The 21,184-nt window shown below is 33.6% G+C and overlaps 1 protein-coding gene across 1 annotated transcript in view; it reads right to left on the minus strand.

Annotated features, from left to right (window-relative positions):
• Window positions 1-18,898: 18,898 nt before the first annotated feature.
• The window catches only part of LOC128985718 (V-type proton ATPase subunit e 2-like), a 49,745-nt gene continuing 47,459 nt past the window's right edge, over window positions 18,899-21,184 (minus strand). The window contains exon 4 of the mRNA XM_054405527.1: window positions 18,899-19,294. Within this exon, the coding sequence (XP_054261502.1) occupies window positions 19,277-19,294 (18 nt within the window). The 3' untranslated portion in view covers window positions 18,899-19,276. The remainder of the gene's footprint in view (window positions 19,295-21,184) is intronic.

The raw sequence follows: 21,184 nt of genomic DNA on the forward strand, positions 1-21,184 counted from the left end.
TAAATATTGTGGGCGATTGTCAAGAAGATGTTAACAATTTAATCAATTGTATTAAGGTATCGGCACATGTGAAACTCAGTAAGCTTGGCAGTAAAACAAACTATGACAAGTCTGGATTTCAAGGCAAACAATCATGGTTTGATTGGGAATGTTTTTCAATGAGGAAAAAAGTATTTAAATTTTTAAATATTTTTAGAAAAACGAACTCCGTAGGGGCAAGAAGTTTGTATTTGGAGAAAAACAAAGAGTTTAAATTACTTTGCAAACAGAAAAAGGCACAATCTCAAAACGATTTAATAAACAATCTCGGCAACCATAAAAATACAAAACAGACATGGGAAGCTATTAACCGGTTTAAGAGAAAGAAGAACGTAGTAGTCGGTTCAATTGGAGCTGATGAATGGGAGAGGCATTTCCGGAATTTGTTGAATCCAAAAATATGTATATCGAGCGTAGTTTATGCTGAACCGTACATTGAAGATCCTTATCTAGATAGCGATATAAGTGTGTGTGAAATTAAAGCAGTTCTGAAAACAGCGAAAAAATGCAAAGCACCCGGAAGCGATGGTATTCCGTACGAATTTTATAAAAACAGTTCAGATAATTTTTTACAAAAATTGTGTAAAGTTTATAACTTAATGTTTAGCTCAAAAAGTGTTCCAAACAGTTTCAAAAAATCTATTATCTTTCCACTGCATAAAAAGGGCGATTTAAATAATGTTCAGAATTATAGAGGACTTTCTTTTATTGATTGTGTTTCAAAAATATACGCAGGTATTGTTTTTAATAGAATAAATAGTTGGGTAAATGAACGGCAAACTCTGACTGAGTATCAAGCAGGGTTTCGGAAAGGTTACTCGACAGTGGACAATATTTTTAATCTAACAAACATTGTGTCTCTACAAACTGAAGCGCGAAAAGAAAAACTGTTTGCATTTTTTGTAGATTTTGAGTCAGCATTTGATACAATTGACAGGACTGCTTTATTCTACAAGTTATCTTGTTTTGGAATTTCGACTAAATGTATAAGTGTAATTAAAGATTTGTATACAGGTACTTCAGCTGGAATTAAATGTGAACACGGAGTTACAGGATTTTTTGATACTAATATAGGTTTGAAACAGGGATGTGTTGGATCTCCTTTGTTATTCTCACTTTTTATTAACGACATACCAGACGAGTTAGAGGGGGGTTGCAAGTTTGGAGGTTTGAATGTAAATGTATTGTTGTATGCAGATGACCTTGTATTGTTAGCTCCTACCGCAACAGTCCTCCAAAAAATGATCGCAAATCTAGAGCGTTATTGTGATCTTTGGAACCTAAGAGTGAATTTAAATAAATCTAAAATTATGGTATTCAGAAAAGGAGGGAGGTTACGTGGCAGAGATAAGTGGTTTTATAAAGGGAAACGAATAGAGGTTGTAAATCAATATAAGTATTTGGGAATATTATTAACTACAAAACTGTCGTGGGAAAGTCATTTGCGAGAAAAATCTGTAGCTGCAAAATTTGCCATGAATTCGTTGTGGAGAGATTTTTTTTAACAATGGAAATGTCCCGTTGAGCTCCAAGGTTTTCGCTTTTAATTCATTGATTAGATCAATAATGTGTTACGGAAGCCAGGTTTGGGGTTTTAAAGAGAGTCAACAGGTTGAGGGAATTTTGAAATTATTTATTAAGAAAATATTTTGCCTTCCAAAGAATGTGCCAAATTATATTTTGCATTTAGAGACAGGAATAGAAAATATGTATTGTTATACCTTAATGTCAAATGTCAGTTATTTAATACAATCTTTGTCGCTCCCAGCGAACAGACTTACAAACTTTTTTGCCAAGCAAGTTATTTTTAAAAACGTAGCCTGGGCTAGAGAATGGAGGAATTTAGGTCAAATGCATGGTATTAACATAGACTTTAATATTGAATGTTTAGGATCAATGCAGGGTCAGCTGATAAGAGTTGTTGAGTCAGTTAGGACGGCGACCAAACAGACCTGGAATCAAGCCGCGCTGGAATGTCGTTATCACCACATTTATAGATCACTTGACTTAAATCTCTGCCATCGGTCTTATCTTTCAGATAATATTAGTATGAATTTACAACGTTGGATTTTCAAGGCAAGAGCTGAGGCAATAAATCTGAATTATAAGCCTTGGATTTTAGAACGAAATTTCCATTGCTCACTTTGTAATTTTCAAGAGGACGAAAACATTTTCCATTTTATAGGTAGATGCCCAGTTTTGTCTCATATAAGAAAGAAGTATTTTTCTAATCACGTATTGGAGTGGGAAGATTTTTTGAGTTTTATGAATGGGAGGGATTGGCGCGCGTTGGGTGGGTATTTAAAAGAAGCTTGGCATTTTAGGTGGGGATTGATAATCGAATTTAACGTATAAAAATTATTTGAAATTGTCATACTACAGAATTAGATTCAAGGTAAAATTCACTGACTTTAAGACAAGATTTTTTTTTTTTTTTTTTTTTTTTTTTTTTAGGGTGGGGGTATTGGTTTTAATATATGTATGTGTATGAATTTGTGTGTGTATATATGGATCTATAACATATATTGGGTTGTGAGCCAGCTATTTTATTTTTTAGTTTCATTCGCTTTAATTAAACATTTTTATTTCAGACTTTTTACTTTTGATTTTAGTCCAGAATTTAATTTATAGTTTTAAATTAAAAGTGTAAAAAAAGTGTATGCCAACCACGTAGACGGTTCTATGAACCATTACGGTTTTAGTGTAAGTCATTGTGGCTTCCTGCGAGGAGCCTAGGTTTGTAAGGAAAATCTTTTGTTCAATAAAGCACTTCTTTCATTCATTCATTCATTTCATTCATTCAAACTCAAACTGAATCTTCCTCATACATTTTATATGACAATTAAATCATACCTAACCGACAGATATTTCAGAGTTAAATTTGGAGATAGCATTACAAAATTGTACCCAATTCAAGCTGGCGTTCCCCAAGGAAGTGTTCTCGGACCTGTACTATATACTCTGTTTACAGCCGATCTACCTGAAAATGTGAATACTTCTGTGGCCACTTTTGCTGACGATACAGCTATTTTAGCGTCCCATCCTGATCCAGTGGTAGCTTCACTTAATCTTCAAAATTCCCTAGATGACTTAGAAGAATGGTTGCAAACATGGAAAATAAAAGTGAATGAGAGCAAATCTACTCATGTGACCTTCACTACCAGATTAGGTACTTGTCCTCCTGTAACCTTAAATAATGTCCAAATTCCGCAATCCCACGATGTGAAATATCTCGGCATGACGATTGACAAAAGATTAACCTGGAAAACCCATATCTGGAATAAAAGAATGTACCTAAATTTAAAATTTAAAAATCTTTCCTGGCTCCTAAATAGTAAATCAAAATTGACCATTGCAAATAAATTATTACTATACAAAGTAATACTGAAGCCAATTTGGACTTATGGAATCCAACTGTGGGGAACGTCCAGTATGTCGAACATAAACATTATCCAACGATTTCAGTCAAAAGTTTTAAGGTTCATTCTGCAAGCCCCGTGGTATGTTAATAACAATATCCTTCACAAGGACAGTGGAATTCCTACGGTTGAAGAGGAAATAACCAAATTTAGTGCAAAATATCTAAAGAAACTTGAAAATCACCCTAATCACCTGGCTCTAAACCTCTTGGACAACAGCACCAGTATATACAGGCTAAAAAGGATTCATGTTTTGGATCTAAGCACACGTTTTGTTTGAACAATTTAATTTTCCCTTGTTTATTTACATATTTATGTTTTCATTGAAATATTTTTAAGTTAGCTCTGTCAATGGACAGAGATTAACTAACGTTTTACTAAAATTTGTTATTGTATTTGCTAAATGTTCTAAAAATGAACAGATTGTAAATAAAATTGTGATAAAAAAAAATAAAAAAATGATGAAGCATACTGGGCCCAAAATTGAGCCCTGTGGGACACCATGTAACACCTCTTTATAATCAGAAAAAACACCATTGCAATAAACACTTTGATATCTTTTATACAGATATGATTCAAAAAATTTTAAAGTGTTTTCTTCAAACTTATAAAAGGCAAGTTTTTGTAGTAGTAGATCATGGGACACAGTGTCAAAAGCTTTTTTCATATCATAAAATTTCAACGATACATTATTTTGCATTTCTAACTCATCTAAACAATAAGAAATTAGATTCTGAACTGCATCTTTAGTTCCTCTATTTGCTCTAAAACCAAATTGACTAAAATTAAATAGATCATTTCCTTCAAAATACGATACAACTTGGTCATTTATCAAACTTTCAAAAACTTTACTAATAACAGGAATAATACTGATGGGTCTATAGTTATTTAAATCTAATCTATCACCGGTTTTATGTACAGGAATTACTTTAACACATTTTAAACAATCAGGATATATACCCTCAACAATACAAAGATTAAATAAATAAGTTAGTACTTCAACTATATACACTGCAGCCATTTTCATAATATCTGAGTTTAATCCATAAACATCTAGACATCTACTACTACTTAGCCTATTAATTTTCTCAAATACCTGTTCAACAGAAAATGGTTTTAATTTAAAACTAATATCTGTCATTGTGTCCATACCCCTCAACACATTAATATAGACCTCAGAAGATTTGTTCGATGTAGATAAATTATTAATCAAATTGTTTACAGAGTCTAAGAAATGGTTATTTAAAGATTGAGGGTCGAGAGAATTTTTACTTTTGCTTTTTCTATTGACACTAACTTTTTTATTTATTATACTCCACATTTCTTTCGACTTATTCTTTGCTGTAGATATTTTGTTTGAGTTGTAATTTACTTTTGCTTCTTTAATAAGTTTTCTGTATGTTCTTTTAGTTATCTTATATTCCTCTTTGCATGTTTTATTACCTGTCATTTTAAATTCATCCAAAAACTCAATACATTTTTGTATTGCACTGCAATTCATTTGTATACCAACGGTTGTCATATTTATCCTCACTACTCTTATCTGCTACCAATTTGATTGGCATTGTAAAATCTAAAACACTTAAAAAATAAACACTAAGCCAATTTACTTTACTTAAATTTGAACATAATAAAACACCACTCATTTTATTAATGGGCCGTGAGATCTTAAAACTATTTTGCCCATTCATACACCTGGAATGTAATCTAGTAGATAACATAATTGCATAGTGATCTGATACAAGGGTGGGAACAACACAACCAGTCCTGTTATCTCTGTGAATGTTGGTTGCAATGTTATCAATACAAGTTCCAAGTTTGACAATTTTACCTTTTCTCATATTAGGCCTAGTGATTTCAGATGTAACCAAATGTAGATTAAAAGCATTAAATGTATTAGTTACTTCTTTTCGTTGATTACAGTCAATATCAAGGAAATCCACATTAAAATCACCACATAGAATAATATCAACATTAAGCTTATTTACTAACATTAAACACTCAAACAAAATATTTAAAAATTCCTTACTATAACTTTTGTTTGGTCTGTAAATACAAATACAAACCAACTTTTGTGATAAAAAATATGCAGTGGATATTTCACAAACATGTTCAGATGATAACTTATTTACATTTTCTAAAGTTTTAACATTATCTATATACTTAGTAAAAATTGCACAGCCTCCTTTTGACATATTAGATCTACAGAAAGAACTAATGTGACTAAAATTATTTATATTTAACATTTTCATTTCATCCTTATTTAACCAGTGTTCTGCTATACATAATACATTTACATCATTAGTATGGACAAAATGCTCTATAACATCAATTTTATTTCCTATTCCTTGAACATTCCAAAATAAAACATTTAAAACTTACTCTGTCTGTGACCCACCTAGGTTATTTTTGGATTTGTTTTGTTTCTGATGTTTTTTAAATTGTCTTGGCTCATGATGTCTGGAGTGGAGAAGCCGAGGAAGGGTGAGCTGACAATATCTGGTCCATGGACGAGTTGTGGAGTCTGGCACAGGCTGCTGCCTCTGTTGTCAGTCTGGGCCTCACAGATCTCTTCATGCTCCAACTCATTTTCTTTTACTCTGTCTGACGCTGGTGAATGTCTAACTTTGCTGGTTACAAATGTTGATCCGTTTGAAGAATTGTGCAGCTTGATTGTTACATGAAGAGCAATGATGTTCCATAACAGTTCCTTACCTTTTTTATTTAGGTGAAGGCCATGATAGGTGTAATGTTCTCTGCTTAAAAGGTTATTTATGGGAACAAATGACACTTCTGGATGTTTCTTTACCATTTCATATATATTTTTGTTAAGTGTATTTATCTTTGTGTTGTGTTCTGGTTGATCATATCTATATGGAACGGTAGTTAGGACAACATTTGTGTGTTTAAGGTCTTCAATATGGTCTTCAATCATTTTACATGTATCCACACTGTCTTCATCAATACTATTTGTTCCGCCGACAACCACAATCACATCTCGTTTAGTAAAAGAAGACTTTTTAGAACTAATATTCTTGTAGATGTAGGATAACGGGGCTCCAGGGTTAACCAGACTGGACACATCAGCACCAACGCTGTTACTAATGCGTTGTAAATTTAGGACACAGTCTTTAGCATGACTATCACCATAAATCATTATTCTTGATGGTTTATCCGCACCTTGCTTGCTTTTTGAAATGCTTATATTGCTGGGTAAATGTTGTTTCTTGTGTGATATATTTATTTTAATATTTTCCTTTAGATTATCATTTTGTACACATTTGTCCTCCAAGATTTTAACATTTTCATCACTTGTTTTAGCATGTACATCTGGATTCATCATTAATGTATTTAATACATCTGCCGTAACAAAATTCCTGTTTTGTAGCACAAGTGCTAAAAAAGCTCTTTTTTTTAATACAATCATTTTGGTCAAATTTTGGTAGTTTTTTATTTGACGTTACATAATTTAAGTTTTGAATAATTGCTTCAGCTGCTAAGATTATATGAATTCCACAGTCATAGCTATTTGATTGGCTGATCCTTCAAGTGTATGTAAGATTGCTTTTGTTTGTATTCCCAGGTAATCACTGAGTTTATCAACAATGTTTAGGGCAGCAGAGTGGTTAGCAGTTCCTAATGAATCATAGTGATAAAATTCATTTTTATTTTTAATATATACTAGCAAACTCCAATGACTCCCCTTATCAGCATTTTGACAGTCCTTGCTATCATTTACTGGCACTATTAAGCATTGTTTTTGTTTTATGCTCCAACTATCTAACACATGGTGATAGTCTCGCAGCATGTTTACAGCATGACTAATAGATGGACTTATTAAGTGAATCTCATCTGTTTTAGAAATTACATAGTCATTTATTAATTGGAAATACATGTGTATTGGATCATCGGTTAACCAATTTTTTAAGCTTACAATATCTTTAATATTTTTTAGCTCAGAAATTTGTTTGTCTTTTAGTTGTAATTCATTTTTGACTATTCCTATTTCGGATTTTAAAGCTTCTAGCTCTTTTAAAAGGTTCTGGTTTTCATTTTTTAAAGTAGGTTGGATTGTTTCATCTGAGATTTTAATGTTTTTAGCCAGATTTATTGAAGGAGAGTTTTTTCTACCTTTTATTGATGTAGAAAGCTCAGCAAGTTTCTTTTGGTTTCTAGTTCTGCTAGTTAATAATTCATCGTTATTATAACCTCCCATTATGTTTGTTTGTGATTTGAACCAAGGCTACTCAATTCACCCTGATTAAATTAATAACCACAAACTTTTATGAATTACAAGTCAATATTTCTTCTTTTTTTAATTGTTAAAAATAAGTTTGTCAAAGTCAGTAAAATGTAAACAGACAGACAGATGACAAATTGTAGGTACCTGGGTTATCAGCTGAGATAGCCTTTGACCAAGGCGTATGTACCTTATCCTGTCCTTTCAGGCCAGCAGTAAACCAGTTCTGCTCTGAGCGTCTAATAGTTAAAACCGGGTTGACCTTTTAAAAACATTCTTCTTCAATAGAACTTGTATCATCAATTGATAGAGGTATGTTACTGCTATGTTTATATCACAACTTAAGCAAAAAGATTAAGGTAAATACTAGTTAAATTCAACTTATTAACAGAGCACTTTAAAGAGTCTATTAGCTGTCCGCCATCTTGTCTCACGTTTTTCTCAGGGACATTTTGATGTATGTCCCTGAAATAGACATGTAAAACAAGCTTTTTTATCCAAAACAATTTGTTTTTTTTTTACTAAAATCCATTTTCTTGGCCTGAAGGCAATCTGCACTTTTGTGAGCTTCTGAACAGAATATACAATTTAACTCTTTTGACTTGTTAGTCAAGCAAGATGCTGAAGGCATATTGTTTGATGTTTTATCAATATAACTTCTAGGGCTTACCCTCTTACTCGTACCGTAACCAGTCTTAGCCAAAACGATTCTTTCTTCACCTTCAACTTTCCCTGATTTGATCAACTGCCGCAATCTCTTTAAAGTCTGCTCTTCTGATTCTGACGATTCTTTATTTTCTCCATCTGAAGAGAAACTACATCTCTGCCAAGCTCTAAGAAGATCATCTGGTAAGCAGGACTCTACTAAAGGCAACAAAACACAAGCACATTTATCTGTTGTTACCTCTAAGCTTTCCATGGCTCGTAATTGGCATTCTAATTTGTCGTAAAACTGCATCAGAAACAAACTATGTTCTGTGTTTTTCAGTACCAAAGCTAGCAGCTCCCTAACATATACTTGTACTAGAAGTCCGTCCCACCCAAATCTACCTTTAAGTTCCTCTAGAGCCTTAGGATAATTATCTGCTGTTGGTGGAAAACTCTTTACTACTTCATATATGCTCTAGACCTAGGAATCATACTTTGTAACAAGTATTGGAACTTTTCTGCAGCATTTAAGGTCGGTTCCCTATCTATTGTTTGAAAAAGACTCCAGAAATGTAACCAGTCCTTCGGATCTCCACCAAATTTGATCAACTCAACTTTTGGAAGTCTCACTGTGTTCTGCTTAGGTACTAAAGTACTGTTGTTACTTACAGAATCGCTGAGAGAACGAGCTTCATCTTCTAGTCTGTTACTTACTCGCAACTTGTATTTAATTAATCCAAAAGTCTTCTTGTATTCATCCTGTTTTGCTAGTTCAGCTTCAATTTCTTCATCAGTACTTTCTTCAAGCATTAGATTCATTACTTCTTTAACAATTTCTTCCAACTCATTGTATCTTTGTTCTAATACGTCATAAAGAGCATTTAGCTTCATCTAATTCTTCTTGACAAACTTCATTAAACTTCGATACTGATCTACTAAATAATGTTGTTCTCAATGCCTTCCTTCTTTTTAACAAGGCATCCATGGTTCAAATACAATCTATACTTTTCCAACAAATAAAATACTTCCACCAATGTCCCACGTTGGGCGCCATAATGTTACGAATAAACTGACAAAAAACGAGTACTCAGTGAAAGTAGGCAATGACAATAATTTATTTGAACCATTTTTAACATCTTCTTTAAAAGGCAACACACAAATCTAATAACTCTTGTTTACATTCTCTCATAAAAATTAATTAACATGTGTTTAATTATTATCAAGCATTATTCTAATACACATTAATATCAACATTTGCTAACAGCTGGCAATTTAAAACCAGTATAAGTTAAACCATAGATTAAAAGAAGTAACCAACTCAGCAAATATAGCAATTTATTTCGTTCATAAAAGTACATATAAAGTAAATGAGGAAAATATATTGCACAACATAAAGATAGAACTACTACTATTTACTATTTACTGTAGTAAAGCAAAAAAAAAACAGTTTATATTGATTTCACATATAATTGATATGTTTTACCGTAGCTAATATAGGCCTAATGAGCTTTCTTCAAAGTTCAATCTTTACCTGGAGATCAGTGTGTATTATATATCACAATAATAAGCAAAAATAAACTAATGGAAAACTTGTATTACCTTTGTTAGAAAGCCTATAACTATTATTGTTAATCAGGGCACAAATTTCACCAATTTAAATATAAATCAACAACGAAATACATAACAGTAATTATTTTAACTCGTTCCATAGTTCAAAATGTGTATGTATTTGCATTAAATTACATCATTATTTAAAACATCAAGTAAAGAAACATAGTTACGTTACAGATTTTAGATACAAAAGTGAATTGCTCACATCTTAGTTTTGTGATATTCTCCATAGTCAAATTAAAGCAGTGTTGTAAATATACAACTACTAAGGAGATTTCGGTAAATTTAAAAACAGTGAATGTGAAGTATATGATAGAAGAAAATATCATTAGTAGCTAGGGGTACCTCTGGAGAGAATAAAAGTAGGTATAGGTGAAATTTAGTTTGTAAATTGAATTAAAACACAAATAAAAGTGTAAACATTGAAATTTTTAAAACTGCACCAGTACATATTTCTTAGTTTTTAAAATCTATAAAATCCCGATCCAAACATTTGTTTATCAGTTCAAATTTGTAAACATAAAGCTACCATATCAAAATTATTAGAAAATATTATACATTGTAATGATCCTTCTGTTTCCATGAAAATAAGTATATTTTCATAAATATATTAATCAAACTATTCTCATAATCATAAATCTTTAGAATCTTGGGAGCAGGAGCTGTACCTCTGCTGTTTGAACTGTCAAATTATAGTATTTACATCTGACTTCAATCAATACTTTTTACTATTTTACATTCTTCCAAAATGTAAACATTGAAACTTTGGAAGCCCATGGGGCGTAGCCCAAGGGAAATATAATAACAGGAATAGGCCTATATGTTAAACAGGTATATAAGCTACCTTCATTCAAAATTTTAATTCAATCGGTTCAGTGGTTCTTGCGTTATTAGGTAACAGACAGAGAGAGAGACACACACACACACACACAAACACACACCATCTCATTTTTATATACATACACTGTATTAGTATAGACTAGCAGCTATACCTGTGCCTTGCAAGGGGGTCAGTATGCAAAAGAGACAATATAAGTTCTTTGAAAATGCCTGAAAAATGGTTTCACAGCTACTGTTTAATTTAGAAACAAAATTGAACTGTATTATTTTAGTTGATAATAGTAACTTTTTAACTCATACAGTGAACGCTTATTTAGGCTACCTAGGATATAGCCAAGGGTAGCAGCACTGACTGCATCCGTAGCCAGTGTCTTTGTAATTCGGCTCGAAGAGAGATAATCCCCAAAACCAGGACAAAAGTATTGCCAGAAGGGATTTAACTAGAAATTTTAGTACCAACCTACACCAAAAATAAAGCTCGCATTCTAAGCTACAGGCTGGCAACGATTATAATATAATGTTCCATGTCACTGGCTGAGCTCACACTGACTGTTCAAAGTTAAATCATGAGAACGGCCGATTTCGACCGCTCAGCAGCGAATGTTTTAATTGCATTGACCAGCTGTTTCATTAAATAAATTAAATTAAATCATTTAAACAATGGAAGCATATCAGGCGCAGCCCTTTGGAAATAGGCCTGCTGGGCAGAGCCCTTAAGAAATTTGTCCAAACCAATACTTTTCGGCAATTAATTATACACACTCTAAGCTTTGTTTTGATGTGTTATATATGCCTTTATTTTTATTTGATACTAGCTGGCCCGACAGACGTCGTCCTGTCCTAATGTGGTTTTATGTCAAATGCTTGATCATTTTCAAGATGAGCTCGTTCGCATGGGTCAATCACGTCCTGGTTGAAGTTCGTTCGCTACGCTCACTAACCTTTAGGTTGGAGCTCGTTCGCTGCACTCACTTGCCTTCAGGTTAGCTCGTTCGCTACGCTAACTCGCCTCCAGGTTGAAGTTCGTTCGCTACGCTCACTCACCTTTTGGTTGCAAATTAGCTGTTGTCATAAATTTAAAAAATAATAGTGCTGCACCCTGTTGGTAAACCTAATGCTATTGAATATCACAGAATCAAATTCTTTAGTTGAACCAGCTGTTAAGATTATTTTAATTCCATTTAAATATGAGAACTCATAAGGTTAACATGGGAATCTCCAGAGCCACTGGGGCGGAGCCCTTTTTGATCTGTACCGATCTGCACCAAACTTCACACAAACCATCCTTGATTAATGCCTGAAAGTTTCATTACAATCTGTCGAGCGGTTTTGGAGTCCATAAAGGACAAACAAACAAACAAACATACATACATTGGATTTTAAAAGGCCTTAAACGTTTACACAAATTGGAATGTATTACTTTAATAATACTAGAGGTCGTCCAGTGGTCGAAAACTTGACCAAAAATATGTAATGTACAGACTTCCAGAGCCATACTGGAGCGGATCCCGAAAGTCTGATCAGAATAAAAAACTACTTAGTTTTCCTATTTAATGGCTAACGAATCAGTGTATGCGTATTTACCATGCATATGTATTTGTCCCATTTACCAAATTTCAGCCTCCAAGGTAAATGGGAAGAAGGAGAATTAGTGATGAGTGAGCCAGTCATTAAAGGGCTTTGCATTATACAGGGTGGCTGAAAAGTAACTTGCACCCCCCTTAACTTTTCAACCATTTGAGATATTTGAAATCTGTTTGCGGCAACCTTCTTAGATATGAGGGGCTACAATAATTATGGTCAATTTTGAAAATTTTGCCCTTAGGGGTAGTGGGGGTAGGAGGTAGCTCAAACTTTTCAAATGACAAGTATAGTCGAGTTTGGTATCATTTTACAGGTCTTGAGGAAACATAAAAATTGACATAAAGAAAACCAAAATCGGCCCACTAATAACAAAATGGCGCTCTAAAACAGTTCAAATCCAAATAACCATGAGGGTGGCTGAAAATTTACTTGCAGCCCCTTTAACTTTTTAACTATTTGAGATATTTGAAATCGGTTTGTGGCAACTTGTTTGGATATGAAGGGCTACAATAATTATGGTCAGTTTTGAAAATTTTGCCCTTAGGGGTAGTGGGGGTAGGGAGTAGCTCAAAATTTTCAAATAGCAAGTATACCTACCCCCACTACCCCTAAAAAATTTGAAAAATTTTGAAAATTATACCTTGAAACTCACGTTTTTAGGCTATTTAGGGACAAATAAAAGATTTTTTTGATCGGATTTTTGGATGTTTTTAGTATTAGTAGTATTACTATATTGGAATAAAGGAATGGATATTACATTGCCGTCAGGTAATTTAGTAAGCTAAAACCAACTATCTGATTAATTTACATGTGATTTTGAGTTTTATACAAAAAACAATATTGGTAGGCCTACCGGTATTTAGGAAATAAAATAATACAATTATAATTTTAGCAGTGTAAATATAATTAGAACAAATTACATATAAGTTAAAGTTACAGATTTACAAAACAAAATCCAGACGTCTAGACGATCTTTTGAGGATGGAAACTACCTCCGTACTAGTGACTTTGATTTCTTTATGGATATTTAAAGCTGCAAGTCCACTCAGTCTATTTGCGCTCATGGAGTTTCTAAGATAGGTCTTAAGTCGACGTAACGTAGAGAATGATCTTTCAGCTGTACTTGTAGTCACAGGGATGGTACACAATATTCTCAGCAAAGTGTGGATATTGGGAAATAAGTCCATGTCACATAAGTTCAACAAATCAATTGCATTTCTTGGTATGTTAGCCTGGGTCTTGAAGCTGTTGTGCCACAATTCAAACTCAGCGGTGAGAAGTTTCTCGTTGTTTCCACTGCTTTCACTTATGTCATTTTCATAAAGCTGCATAGCTGCAGAAAATTACGTTTTGTTCCGTCTTGAGGTGTTTCTTTCTTTGAATGTGATCCATCGGCTGATGGTATTAAGCAGTCGAAACCCTTTAATATGTCTTTATGCTTGATGAATCGAGATTCCAAAGAAGCTACTAAAGAGTCGACCCAAGGGATGAAAATAGATCTCTTGTAGTACACTTCAGGGGTTTCTGCTGGTGTGTTGCTTCTGTTTACCTGCCTGCCAACTGTTCGAGGCATCGAGATTGAAGATCCAAAGTTGTCTGCGATTTGGGTAGCCTCTTCAAACAATGAACGAAATTCTTGATCCACATTTTTTCTTATGGATTTCAAACTTGTAAGTAGGCTACCGTTTCAGCATGTGTGATTGCAGAAGATAGATCTAAATCGTTTCCTTGCAGCTTCTTGCTTAGGTTTACAGTGTAACCAATGTAAAGAAAAATAAAAAATATAGACTTATATATTTAAATATTGTATTTAAATATATTTACTCCTTGCAATGCTCTCAAAGTGAATTCTTTACAAATCTTGGTTGCCCCTAGGTTGGAAGAACTTGGAAAGTAATAGAATATAATATAGAATAGAAAGTGCTTTATTAAATACATATTATGTACAGTAGGCTACATGAAATGGGTACGATAAATTGATTCATGCACATACAACAATGGTCATACGACCGTCTGCTGGGTTGGCATAATGTCCTCATAATGTCCATTCAATATTAATGAAATAAAATTGTTCCACATAATCAACATACTAAGCACTAAAACAAAATAAAATAACACTTCTTAATGCAACACATATACATACATATATACACATACACATGTATGCATACATACACATATATGTATACTCTAAACATATTGTAATACAAAATTTTAAAAATTAAATTCCCTAACTAACTCCCATCTACGTTTCCATGCAATTTTTAAAAAACTTCCAAGGCCCCGCCAATCCTTCCCATTCAAATAATCCACAAACTCCTCATATTGTATTTTTTGTTTACCAAAATACAAGAGTCGCAAGTCATTGAACACCGGGCAACTAGCCACAAAGTGTAAAGCAGATTCATTCTCGTTTAAATTACACAAGGAACATTTGTGGTTTTTGTCGACAATCCACGGTTTATAGTTGAGATCTATAAGTTCTCCTCTACATTTTATTATCCAAGAAATGGTTCGGTTGTCTAAACCAGTTTCCAAGAAGCTATTGTTGCCAAGGTCAAAGTCAACGACGAGGTATTGAGAATGATGCTGAAGTACGCGCTCTGCCTAGACACTCAGCTCTCCAGCTATCTCTTGCTGCATTTACGACACGAAAGTAATAATATAAAACAGAGCTATGGCAGTGGAAGCTTGGTGTTAAAAAATATTTGAGTGGGCCCTGTAAAATAAAAATACTCCCCAGAGATCCTTATGGGACGTCCTTGGTACTGTTTGAAGTTCTTCCAGAATGCAATACCTTTAATGTAAATAATACTTGTATTTTAAGTTTCAAGCGATTCAATTAGGTCAAATTTTATAAAAGAACCATATAAAGAAATAAACAAATTTTTTCATTTCAACAACAGATTGTAAGTTTTATTTTAAAAAAAATTATTGGAAACCAATCTATCATATCTATCTACACACACACGTACATTGTTCCAATAAATGGTTCTCGTGGATAGAACCATTGACTTGTATAGTAATTGATAGAACCCAGGCCTATGACGAAAGGTATTTATTTAATTGCATTGTCGCGGGAGCCGGTTGGAGAACACCGAGAGTGACGGCGTCTGTGATTAGATGACCCTTGTACCTTTGTACATGGACTCGTCCTGTGGGGGGTATCAGTTGAAGATTGACTTGTCTGACTAACTGGAGACGTTTGGATGTTTGAACTATAATTTAGTTTTCATTCATCAATTATGACGATTGAGATTGAGGTAATGGTGAAAATCCATGCGTAAAGAAGTGCTTTAGTTCCTCATCCGACTGCTTCAGAACGCATGGCCTGTGAAACAGTATGAGAGGGTCAATAGTCACCTTTATATTGCCAACAGTCATAGTATTAACTTCGGAAGAAAGAGATACTACTTAATTCTTCCTTTTGTATCTGACTTATTCATATTTCCCTCATAAAACTCTCAACATCGCTTCCTTGCCAATATCTCTAGCCATATGACAGTTGACAGTTTCCCTCCAACAATTCCACTCTCAATGTGTGAGGCCTATAATCACCATTCTGGTCTTAAATTGTGGGCAATTTAATGAAGTTTTAAAGTAATTATGGTTGTTTTAATGAAAAATAATGAGAAAGTTATGCTTAAGGGTTAACGTTAGCCGAACTTAAAAAAGTTCAAAATTTGTTAATTTTATTTAGGTGCCTATTATTTGCTGTGCCATATCTTGAAAACTATTAGGTCTGTATTAATCATTTTGGTCTTAAATTATAGGTAATCTAATTTACTTTAAAAATGATTATGGTAGTTTTTTATGAAAAAGTGATGCTTCAGGGTCAAAATCGGACAAACGTAAAAATAGTGCGAAATTCCGCTGATTTTTAAGGTTTTTGGAGGTGATACGGAAGGTCGCCGAGGTCGAAAATTTGGATTCAGCATCTCGGTACTATTACAAACAACGTAAAAAAAAGAAACCTACTACCCCATTTCATGCAAGGTAAAATGTGTTAGGTTACTGGGTTAATAGACAAGTGTAATAAAATTTTCTGCAAGTTTATTTTAGTTTTAATATTACAGTATGTTATTACGGTTACCACTGTTTGGTCTCTCGGCTTCCAGTCCGGCCCGACTTCCTCTCCCCTCAATTTTTTCAACAGCTGTACTGCATAGACGAGTATTTAGCACATTTTTATCAGTTTATATAACTTGATGTAGTATAAAACAATCACTTTACCACAATAATACTAGTTACTCTGAATGTTTTTTTTTTTCTTATGACCCATGTATCTCGTTAAGTTTTGATTTTAGGAACACGATGTAATGAGCATTATTGTTGGAAATTTAATGCTCTTCATTTTTGTATATGTACATTTTACCGCTAGAGGGCACCGTTTTTGAGATATTTACAGAAAACCGAAAAATTGTACATTTACACCCCCTCCCCCCCATAGCTCACACCCCATCAGTCAGGACTTTTAGTATGTTGTTCAGAAGGGTATCCCCTACAACTGTGCAAAAATCCGGGACTACACCATTTTTTCCCGCTGAGGGACATATTTTGAGCTTTGTTGACTGGGCTATAAGATTAATTAACAAACTAAACTACTTTTAAATATAAAAAATCATAAGGTTGACATGGGAAAATCCAGAGCCACTGGGGCGGAGCCTGAAAGTCAGATCAGAGTAAAAACTACTTGGTTTTCCTAATTGTTTAAAAAAACAACACATATACGAATCAAGTTTTTAACAGACTTACAAAATTTTGGAGGAAAATTCCTTTCTGCAAAAGCTTACTTCAACAAGTTTGCTAACAACTACAAAAATGTTAACACACCAACCATTTTTTCTGTCCCATTTCTTTTGTCCTGAGCTTTTTAACTGCCTAGTTCACTTTATTGTTTAATTGCCTAGGCAGCTTTGGCCAAGATGAGTTTGACATGGACATAATCCGTTTTACTTTACTTTTAATAATTTTTTTATTACAGGGGAAGGACATTAACAAAACAGGTATTACTGTCAGCATCAAGATAGTTCACACAGTACATCCAAGTGTATGCACACAGTGCAGCCAAATGAAGGTGTACTCATTAACAATATGTAACAATTTTTTATATTAATAGATGGAAATGTATTTTGTACTAAGCAGAGACTTCTTCTTTTACTTGATGGACACAGAGAATCTGAATAATTGGTTGGAATGACAAGGGATATTCAGAAAGTAATGAATGTTTTGAAATAAAATTAAAATACTATGAGAAAAAATTATATCATATACAATTGGAATTACAATTAAAATACTACTTTTCTCCATTGTCACCAAACAAATTATTTAGTCACTTATCACAGCAGTAGACTAGCTTTGGTAAAGTTTTGTCGCCTGCGAGCGCAGTCACCGAATGATAATTGAGATCATTGTCGTAATCAAAGCTCTGTAATGCTAACTACGCATTCATTTTTTTGTATCAAGTGTAAGTCACTCTGACCAAGGTTTGGACCAAGGCAACACTAAATAAACAAGCCGTAATGCTCCTCAGGCATGACGTCATCATAGATGACCTCAATGACGTAATGTTATTCTTTTAGTTATATTTTTGTTTTCTAAGAAAAGATTAGAACAAGCACCGGTAATGATGTAATGTTATACTTTTAGTTATATTTTTGTTTTCCAAGAAAAAATTAAATAAGCAGCTGATCACAAAAAACAAAAATTACGTCATTGCCGTCGCCTACGATGACGTCATGCCTGAGGAGCATTACCATTGACTATACACCTCTACTATTTGTAGAGGTGTATAGTCAATGGCATTACCGCCTGTTTATTTAGTGTGATCTTGGTTTGGACTGTAGTTAAGCGAAAATGGCCCATTTGAATGAATGAATGAGAAATTCCTTGTGTGTGGAATTTGTGGCACTGTCATGCAAAAACAAAATTTAGATGTTAACCTTAGTTTGGCCAATTTGAAACTGAATGAACCATTTCCGACCAAGAATTTCATTTATTACGTTGTTTCCAAACACTTTACACACTTGATGATGAATTTCTATAGGTTTTCAGTTGATACCCATCAAAAACTATTACCGTACCTCACAATTAGTATAATTTTCAATTGCAATACACTTTTAAAATTAAATATTGCAACAACGGGGCACCACAACGAGACTTCTGCTCTGTGTCGGCTGAGCAATCACTGAGTACACAAACACGTCTGTGCAAGAATGTGCGCAATCGGCGTACTTCTGACAGCGTCAGACAGAAACGTTCCTTACTTTCTGAATATCCCCCTCGAATAATAGTAATCCCAATTGTAAAATATCTCTCAGCAATGCAATCTGCAACCACCATCAGTCTCAGGTGTCAGTCTGTCTTGTCATCAGTTCCAGTCACAAACATGGTCGTGACTTTAACTTGGGAATAATTGTGAATTACTCTTAAAATGTCAGATTGAAACTGTGTTGGGAGATTCTTCTGTCGTTTGAAAACATTTAATACTCTATATAAGGTAGGAAACAAAACAAAATTATTTGATTAATGATGGATATATATTTGCTCATTCTAATCCTATTAACAATAAACACAAAATACTGTGGATTTCTAAATACACTACCATTACAGTTAATTAAAAATTAATTTATTTTCATATCGATACTCTAAATAGTAGTTGTTTTCATGGAGCATTAAATTATTACTTAAATTTTTTAGCTAATACAATTAAAATTAGAGGACTGTTGCAATATATACACAAATTTACATTAAAATGAAACTGTTTTACCATCACCTACAACAATGTACAACCACACTAATCGGTAATTAATCGGCTTGAAGGTTTTGCGACTGACGAATACGTCCTTGTTAAGTGAGATGTTTTGGAATGGATTTTGAAGAAAAGATGAAATCCTTACTCGACAGGGTTTCCCTAAAACATAAAAAACTTTCCATCAAATAGTAAAAAAAAAAATACTTATAATAGACCAATAAGTATTGTAATATGTTTCATATCGACACATTGATTTGTGTTCTTTAATATATTTAATTTATGCCTGCCTTCTTTCTTTATTTTAATCTTCTTTCTTTTTTCTTTATTTTTTCTTTCTTTATTTTTTTTCTTTATTCTTTCTTTATTTTCTTTATTTTTCTTTATTTCTGTTAAGGAAGACGACAATACAAATCTTGTTGAGTTTTCGACAAATATTTTGAATTTTACTGCTACAGCAGAGTCATTATTACATCTAGAAAATTATGTATTAAATCCTTACTTACTATATGAATGTCTCAACAAACTTCCCTATAGTTTAAAATACAGGTGGGCTGAGCATGTAAGTAATAATGCTCTAAGCAGTCCCAACTTGAAGGAGTTTTCCACTTGGTTGGAAAAGCAATGCTCAATCCTGAGTATTTACTTTCGTCCTACAGAAGAGAAACTCTGGCAGAAGAAAACTGACATAAAGCCGGTTTATACCAGTTCTACCGAAGACAAACAGTTTAACTGTATGTTTTGTCTCGACAGCCACGAAAATGACCACTGTGGAGTTTTTAGGAAGGCAGATGTATCACAGAGATGGAAAATGATTGTCGAAAAGAAACTATGTTTCTTCTGCTTTCGACGTCACCAGCTCCCCCTACACATTAAATCCCTTGATAAACGCTCCCAGTTTGTGGCGGCACTAAAAAATCTCTACTTTGAGCAAATGGTCTCGGCTGGCGTGTCCTAGGGCTTCTGCTTCTTTGCGCGATTGCTGGTGTGTGTGCGTGTGAGAGTGTGAATGTGTTTTCTTTTGTATATATTCTATTTATAATAATTACTATTTTTTAAATTGAATTTTTGTTTAACGTGTTCTTGATGTGTTAAATATATATATTTATATTAGATTAGGAAAATTCATTGTATTTTTATTTATTTATACTTAAGTTTGTCAGGTTAAGTGTAAGAGAGGGCCATGTGGCCCTAACTTTGCCTGGTAAAATAAAGAATTTTTCATTTCATTTCATTTAATTTCATTTTTCAGCTCCTAAAATGTAAAGTAAAAAAGGTTTGTGGGATAAATGGGTGCAGGTTGTTTCACCATCGTCTTCTCCATACTGACAAAATTGAGAGGTTTCCCAAACAGGACAGCGAACCGCAAAATAAAAAAATTATTAGCAGTCATGTTGTTAACAACTGTGTTCTACTAAGAGTATGTCCAGTGACATTATATGGCCCAAGTTGTCAGATTGACACTTACGCACTCTTAGATGACGGGTCAACAGTATCTTTGTTGGATTCAGCTACAGCCGATAAATTAGGCGTCAACGGTAAGTATTGAACCCCTCACGACATGCTGGTCCAATGCAACCCAACATTTTGACCCAACATCCATGACTGTGAAAGTTAAAATTAAAGGGTTATATGAGGACGAAGTGTTTACATTAAACAATGTACGAACCCAGTCACCATTGGACTTACCAAAACAAATGGTGGATACTGTCAAACTGAAAAAGAAGTGGTCTCATTTACGGTCAATTGGTCAACCTTTACTGTCAGCAAATTTGAAACCTACAATCCTTATAGGTCAAGACAACTGTGACCTTATTCTAGCAAGGAAAATAATTGAAGGTCCTCCCAACTCTCCAGTCTTGTCTTGGAGCCGTTTAGGCTGGACATTGCACGGTAAATGTCATGAACACATTGGGCGAGTAGATAGTCAATTCACTTTAACGTCTTTTGAAAGTGAAAAACTTCATGATATTATCAAAGATTCTTTTGAAATCGAGAATTATGGCGTGTCCCTAGTAGAAGATGATAATGTAAAATCAGTTGAAGACGAAA

Source organism: Macrosteles quadrilineatus, unplaced genomic scaffold (assembly GCF_028750875.1).
Source record: "Macrosteles quadrilineatus isolate MER2022 unplaced genomic scaffold, UCM_ALF_1.0 Scaffold_2__2_contigs__length_208266976, whole genome shotgun sequence".
NCBI lineage: Eukaryota > Metazoa > Arthropoda > Insecta > Hemiptera > Cicadellidae > Macrosteles > Macrosteles quadrilineatus.